Source organism: Phaethon lepturus, unplaced genomic scaffold (assembly GCF_000687285.1).
Source record: "Phaethon lepturus isolate BGI_N335 unplaced genomic scaffold, ASM68728v1 scaffold26597, whole genome shotgun sequence".
Taxonomy (NCBI): Eukaryota; Metazoa; Chordata; class Aves; order Phaethontiformes; family Phaethontidae; genus Phaethon; species Phaethon lepturus.
The window spans coordinates 1-7,669 of NW_010550185.1; the positions used below are offsets into that span (position 1 = coordinate 1).

General features: G+C 42.1%; 1 protein-coding gene across 1 annotated transcript; it reads left to right on the forward strand.

Annotated features, from left to right (window-relative positions):
* The first annotated feature begins 1,583 nt into the window (after positions 1-1,583).
* On the forward strand, positions 1,584-2,751 carry DNAJC28 (DnaJ (Hsp40) homolog, subfamily C, member 28). The gene has a single exon (XM_010290490.1). The coding sequence runs from the start codon at positions 1,633-1,635 to the stop codon at positions 2,749-2,751; it is 1,119 nt and encodes a 372-aa protein (XP_010288792.1). The 5' UTR covers positions 1,584-1,632.
* Positions 2,752-7,669: the final 4,918 nt, after the last annotated feature.

The following is a 7,669-nucleotide window of genomic DNA, read 5'->3' on the forward strand; positions in this document are numbered from 1 at the left end:
CCCAGGGGGGGACGGGGGCGGTGCGGGGTGCGCCCTTCGGTGCCGCCGCCCTCCTCGGCCATGCCGGGGGGAGCAGAATCCGTCTTGTCCCGCTTACCTATCCCCAGCGGCGGGAGCTGCATGCAAACGGCTGGGGACTAAACATTCCCCCCCCCAGCTGGCACCCTTTGGTGCTGTGGGGCGAGTGCTATGCGTACCGCTTGATATTTTACACAGAAATATATAAAAACCAAGTCTCCAGAATTATGAGGAAGACTGCTTCTGATCAGTACGTTGAACTTCAAGAGCATCTTAATTGATCTTTCCACTCAAGTAGTAGTTACGTGGATTTTTATTGCCACACGGAACTAAATTACTGTCTTTGCCAACCACCTAGAAGGAAAGAAATCACTAATCTATATCATAAATGAAAAAACCCTACATGTTATTAAAGTCCATTATAATAACCACAAGCTGACGATTTAATACCTTACCTGGATCAAAATCAACTGAAAACATTACGGATTGATACAATCTTTCGTCCAGTCCCAAGTTCATCTCCTTTCCCTTCTCTTTTCAGAGGGGTTAGTGCAGAAGGGCAGTTTGTTGATATGCAGAACATGATAAACGCTATGTATTACTTAAACATAACCTTGATTTAACCTAGTTTTTGTTTGGAAAGGAAGTCAGCAAAGGGTATGTCACAGTCACTGGTGAATCTGTGCAAGGAGACCCTTTAGCACCATGTATGCAGTATTTGTCTTAGGATTTTCATTAATAAAGAGAAGTTAGCTGATTTGTAAATTGTGTATGCAGTTTGTATGATACTTTTCTACTTTTGATTTTATGTGAAGACTTACTTATGTTGTCATTTGCTGAAGGAATTCCTTTTGCTGTTTGCCAAAATCATTCGGAAGCACTGGTATTCCTGACAGAATGAGATAATGGCAGCTATCGATCTCAGATTCAGAGTTCCAGATTTATAACCTTACCTGGCACAAACAAAGGAGATTTGCCACTAGGATGTGAGAGCCCTGCCAGGCTACAAAAATTATTCTAAAGGAATCTGTAATCTGAATGCTGCTTCAGTTGTTGCTGTGAAATACCAAAAGGGTACTGTAATGAAATCCTTTCAGAATGTACCAGGTAGTAGATCCTGAGGCACTGGTGTATGTGAATAGCAAATTCAGTTGAAGACTGAATGTAGGTGTATAGAGGAAAAAGGAGAGACTGGTTTCAGCAGAGTTACTGCTCAACGTAAAGCATATTTCCAGTTTATGTTGCACTGAGTTTGCAGAAAGGCATTAAAGCTTTGGCCTTTTGGGAATTCAGCAGTACAAAACAAACCTGTGCTACTGTTGCTGTACCAGGAGAAAACTATATTGTGAATTAATTTTCATTTACATTGTAATACTACAATAGTAATTAATAAGAAATGCAGATTTCAATATTAGTGTGTAAAAGAAAAGAACATTACATACTGTTCTGAAATTTCGTAGGATTTCTTTAAATAATATAACAAGTTAAAGATAAGACTTAAATCATGTAAATTCTTTTAAAAAGCATATTTAACACAACTTTTATAAAAATGTGTTTATAGGTCATTGTTTATAATGTAGCTGCATCTGAAGAAATATAACGTGGCTTTGTCTAATGCTGAATAACAACATAGGGCATCATTTAATGGTACATCAAGCAATGATTCCAAGAAACCTGAAGCCGTTTCCTTACATCTGTGGTAACAGAATGTTGTCGGGTTACAAACCTAAAAGAAATGTCAAGGACTCTTACAAAATTCTTGAGCTTGCGGAAGGATGTTCCCTGGATGATATCAGAAACTCATACCGAAGTCTTGCCAAAAAATACCATCCAGACAGCGGCTCTGCCACAGCTGATTCCGAAGCATTTATGAAAGTGGAAGAAGCGTATAGAGTCGTGCTCAGTGATGTGGCAACCAAAAAGAAATCAAATGAGAATAATGAAGAGGAGGAAGATCAGCTCAAATCAAAAGCACCACAGCATAGACACTACTTGAGTTTCGAAGGCGTTGGTTTTGGAACACCAAGCCAAAGAGAAAAGCAATACATGCAATTTCGAGTAGACCGTGCTACTGAACAAGTGTTGGAGTACCGTAAGCAGAGACTGGAAAGCCAGTATGCTGTGTCTGACCTAATGAAAGCCAAAGATGTGAGGCAGAGCAAAAAGGTGAAGATAACTCAAGCAGTTGAACGGTTGGTTGAGGACCTCATCCAGGAATCGATGGCGAAAGGAGACTTTGACAATCTCAGTGGCAAAGGAAAACCTTTGCAGAAATTTTCACACTGTCCACATGTTGACCCTATGACTCACAACTTGAACAGGATTCTGATAGACAATGGATACCAGCCAGAGTGGATCCTGATGCAGAAGGAAATACGGGAAACCATTGAGCAGTTAAGGAAGAGTATAGTGGCATCTAGAAGTAAGCTTGCAGGGCCAATGACACCATATAGGCAAAAGCAATGGAATCGTATTTGTGAGCAGTTTATAGAAGATATCAGGAAATTAAACAAAAGAATTGACAACTTCAATTTAGTTGTTCCTATTCTGAGCAGACAAATGGTGCACTTCAATGCTGACAAAGAAATTGTTCGAGCACAGAAGACTTATGAAGCTTTGATGGAAAACAGAGAGGCTTCTAATGCAGACGCAAAGGAAAATGAAGAGGAAAATGTTAAAAGGTTTGGGTGGAAGTCGTCTCTGTTCAAGTGGTTAAACCTTACACTGAAATAAGATGATATAATGCATCTGTCTTGTCAAGATTTTGAATGCACTTTGTTCATGAAACTTGTAGCGCTAGAGAAATTTCAGGTACACTGAAAATGTAAAATCCAGCTGTCCACTGTTACACCAGTTAAAAGGAATTGGGCTGTCTGATACGCATTTGCAGATGCTTAATTGATTTATTTGTGGATATTGTTAAGAAACAAATAAATTCAGTTATCCTCTTGCAGCTCATTTTACTTCTGCTTAAAACTAACGCTTCACTTTAGCATAGAGTATAATCACTTTTACAGTCTGTTACCTTTCAAAAGGTGAAACTGAGGCATAACAAAAATACGTTAAGGACAAAGTGGAAGTAAAAGTCTTGCTGTGCCCTGTTAGTTTGACTTTTATCCGTATTTGAATGCTTACAGCTCAAATTGTTGACAGGTTTCATGCATTTCTTTAAAGTACATTCATCTCTTCAAGGTTAAATTAAATGGGAATGAAGGGAGGGTTCTGGATATCTGGACTTGGACTGTACATTCTGCTGAAGTCCATTTTTGGATCTGGCGTTTAACACACAAGGAGATCTCGGAAAGCATCCGAGCAAATAAGGAAGACTGACCAAAACTGTACACTAGTTGCAGGGCTTTTTGGAGGTGAGAGGAGAAGGGATATTAATTTTCAAAAGTAATTGCATCATTTAAATATTTTAGAATATTGGCACCAAAGGCCATACTGTGAAATACTGCTGTACTGTTAAAGTTTCTGGGCAGTGGCTTGGAGGGTGGGAAAATCTCCATGATGCCAAAGATTTATTTAAGTAACCTCTCGGCTCCCCACACAATCTGATTTTCCTGGAGGACTTTGCCTTTGAAAAGGTGTCACTATATATATTGGTATTTGTGTAGCCCCCCCCTTCCTCACTCATGTCCCTGTGACTTGGACTGTCAGTGTCTCCACCTGTGCAGGAGCTGTGCTGTGCCCTGCCAGTCTGTAGGAAGGTGTCCCACAGACTCTGGTATGCCATGGAGGGGGAATTTCCACTCTCAGAGGTTCAGAAATGAAAGCTAGATGATGATCACAACCGTCCTTCGGCAGATGCCCCAGAACCAGCAGCGTCAGGGTTGGTGTGTTTGCTTTTGGGCAGAGAAGGCTGCACGTGCTCCTTTTGGTCTTTGTGCTCTTGCTCGTGTAGATGAGGTCTTAATGTGCAGGCAGAACAGTATTTTTGTTTGTTGGCATAATGGATTAATTGAAGTATCATTTGTCAGAGGGTATTATATAATCTAGTAATACAACTGAATATATTTATTGGTAAACACTGTTGGTCTTTCAAGTCTTTGTGTTACAGCAAATAAGTAATAATGACAAGATATTTGCCATGTTTTAGAAAATAGGGCTAATCTCAGCTTCATTTAACAGACCTTTTTGTAGGAATTAAGGTGGCAAAAGTAGAAAAAGTGGCATTATGTGCAGACTAATCTGTTGCCCCTAGGTCATGCCACTGGGGTGCTTGCGCTGTGCTGTGCCGTGCCGTGCCCTGGTGTTAGCTGGAAAGATTAGATCATGGCTATTGGTTTCTTTCTGCTGAGATTCAGGTGGGAGGCAGGGGTATATTAGCAGTGTGTAGATCAGCTGTGCCAGACAGAAATTAATGTACTCTTCAGTGGCTCTCCAAGTTTGCAAAGATGGTAGGAAATAATGGGTATCTTGCAGATGTAGGAGTCAAGTCTTATATAGTGAAGTGGGAACAAAATGTGCGTGTAGTCTTGATGTGCCATATAAGTAGCCCCAGTCTAAATGCTCAGAAAGAAAAATGAGGTTCCAGGGCCGTCCTCTGTTTCTGGGGACTCGGTAAGAGCTCCCTTCCTTTGTGATATGGATATGATTCATTGAGATAGTGGTGTTCGACCAAGTGATACCAGAAGACTTTGACCTTGTAAGTTCCTCACTCACTTTAGCAGCTGTGTGCATGAATGTCTGTTTATTTCAATGACTTATCTGTGTGTTCTTGCTTTCAATGAAAACTGTAACTTAAACATACTTTTACAGAAGTCCTTTGACATAGTGCTCTTAAAAAGATCGGATTTTGATTCTCATTATGATCTACAGGAATTGGATCTGAACTGTTGCTTAAACTAATCCAGTGACAGATTTAAAAAGAGCTAATTGCAAATCAAATGCATTGCAAAAGAATAAATAGAAACCAGACTGCAATAAATCCAGCTCTGGTGGAATCCACTTTGGCTCACAATGAAGGTAAGTATCAGTAGTTTAAATATGAAGTTGCTGTAATGGATGAGTCAGCATACTGAGTGATTTTTAAAACTACTTGGTTTTAAATGGAGTAGACGTGACCTGACACTTGGTGCTTTAAATCAGCCTTACACTGTTGTCATGAAAAATTGCCAGGCATGAAAATCCATTTGTTCACCATTTACGGCAATGATGATGAAAAAAAAATAAGTTTTTCTTTTCCCCAGGTGTGTAGAGGAGTATATTTTTGCAGGGCTGGTCTATTTTTCTCTTGCTCTGAGCTCACAAAATCTTAAGAGCAGTATTTAGTCAGTAGTTCTAGAACAAGTAATACCAAGTACTGCATACAAATTAGAAAAATCCAGGAGAGAATGGCCTTCAGAAGTAATTTTTCCATCTGACTCTAGACTGTTAATTTGAATTTGATAACTGTTATTACTGACCTCAAAAGGATGAGGTCATTGCTGATTCCAGATACAAATACATGTTGCTTATTCCCAGAACTCCCTATGTGTTAGTCTAGTTACCATATGGCTTGTGGCTTGAAAGGCTTATCTAGATGACCTCTTAATATGAAGACAAAATATTATTTATATTTATTATTAGGATATATTAACTGAGGTTTCAGTTTTTCTCAGGGCGAGGGATCTGTTTCTTGCCCAACAACCTGATGGCTCTTGCAGGCGCTGTTAGCGAGCCATACAATGACATGCATTAGTGCTTTCCAACAAAAGGAAAAGACAGCTGCAGACTATCTGAAATAATGTCTTAGGCTGTCCTATAAACTGAAGAGTTTCTAGATAGGCTGTAAATGTTGAGGCCTGCTGAATATCCCTGTGTTCCAGAGTAACAACGGCTATTGGGATGCGCGTGGAGTTACAGAGAAGGCTCTGAAGAGGAGAAGGAGAAGTCACGAGAAGCAAGAGCATGGCATGCTGTAAGGGGACACAGACAAGTGGTAAATCTTTATTCTTGCTGGGAGAAACTGCTGCTACAGGGTGTGGTGTCTACCTCAGAAGTTGTTTCCCTACCAGTTGTGCCCCCCTGGATGGGGCAACCACACGGCTTACCTTCCCACAGCAGAGATCAGCTGTTGAGAAAATGGAAACCTGTGTGTGCACGTGTAGGGGTGGGAGGGGCACTAGGAAGGGTCTGGGGAAGAGAGAGGAGAGTAGCAGGGAAGCAAATGGCATGTAATGCTTCCAGATGGGGGTGAGAAGATGGTGGCCTGTGTATTAACAGGGCAGAGGTTGGAGAGTAGGCACAAATGAATTGCAAAAAATACTGGCTGTGATCCTTTTCAATGAACAGCAAGGCAAGAGCTTTGTTACAAGCTTTTTCTTCATGGTGGTGTGCTGAGCATCACGAGTAAGGAACAAGTGTTCCTGCTGAAGTGGGTAGCCTCTTCTCTGGGCCAGATGAAGTGAGGAAGGAGGAGCTGCTGCTTCAAAAGACGACTCTGGCCCAGCTCCAGGCATGGTGGAACGCAGTGAGCATGTATGACTGAAGGAAAAAAGGAGGGGAGCTGAAAGTAGAGGGCTCCAGGTACAACTTCTGACTTTGAGTGGGATTTCATGGGACCACAGCTTAACTGTCTTTTAATGAGCAACTGAATATTCCATTGCCATTCAGTCACATCTTTACGGGCCTTTCTCGCAGTGCTCCTTTTTTACTTGGTGCCCTGTATTGCGCTTCGTTGTTCTTGAGCAATCTGCTTGAAGTGCCTTCCTCTTTTTTTGTTTATCCTGTTCCACTCTTAAATTTCCACTTCTCACTTTTCAGATTGATTCTGTACTTTTTTTTTTACCTTTCCAGAGTGTGGATTTTCAAGACTAATCACTTTCCTAACTTCAGTATTTGAATTAATTCAAGTGCAGCGTTTTCCCCTAGTATCTCTAATTTGATTTGACATCAAATCAGACATTTTCTGAGAAGGTGGTTCTTCCTTAAGGTACCTCTGATGCTGGTATGTTTCCAATGCTTTGGCAAGAAACAAGCCAGAAAGCCAGAAAAAGAGAACTGAATCCTGTGCATGGGAAGCGTGAAGGGAGTTCACCGAGAGTCAAAAGTTTTGGGTCAGTTGGTCGTTTTGGGCACGTTCAAAAACCACGTTACAAGCAGGTGTCTATTCACATCCATTCTGCAACTGAAATGTGGAGAAACGTGCTGGGCTCTCCCCGAGTGTACGGAGAGATTGTGGGGTGAGTGGTGCTGGGCAGGGCTCCCCACTGGCTCAGCCCCAGCCCCTGCTCGCCAGCTGCCTTGGGGAAGGGGGAACATGAGGAGCAAGAAGGTGAGTGTCGTCAGGCTGCTAACGAGGGTGGTGTACGGGTCATGCAGTTACTGCTTGGACTGTCTGGAAGCTGACTGGGAAGTGGGGTGAAGTCAGGAGGAAATAATTCGGATGCTTCTTCCTGGACAGCTGAAAGAGGAACAGGGAATTGCTGATTAATTCTCTTTAAGTGAAGCAGGCCTAGGGCTAAGGTGTAACAGCACTTTGTGGTGATGTATGTACGTTCCAATACGGGAGCTGCTTGAAACAATGCTCAGGTTAGCGTACTGTGCTCTACCCGTGGGACACCGTAAGGCGGCATGGGTGGTACGAGTTTTGGGAGCTGACCGGGACGGGGAGTGTCTGATGTGGCCCCCAGGCTCGCGGGCGGGGCGCCAGAGGGGTCAAGGCGGG

Excerpts from the sequence above, each read along its gene's own strand:
- DNAJC28 (XM_010290490.1), top strand. The coding sequence starts at position 1,633 with ATGCTGAATAACAACATAGGGCATCATTTAATGGTACATCAAGCAATG.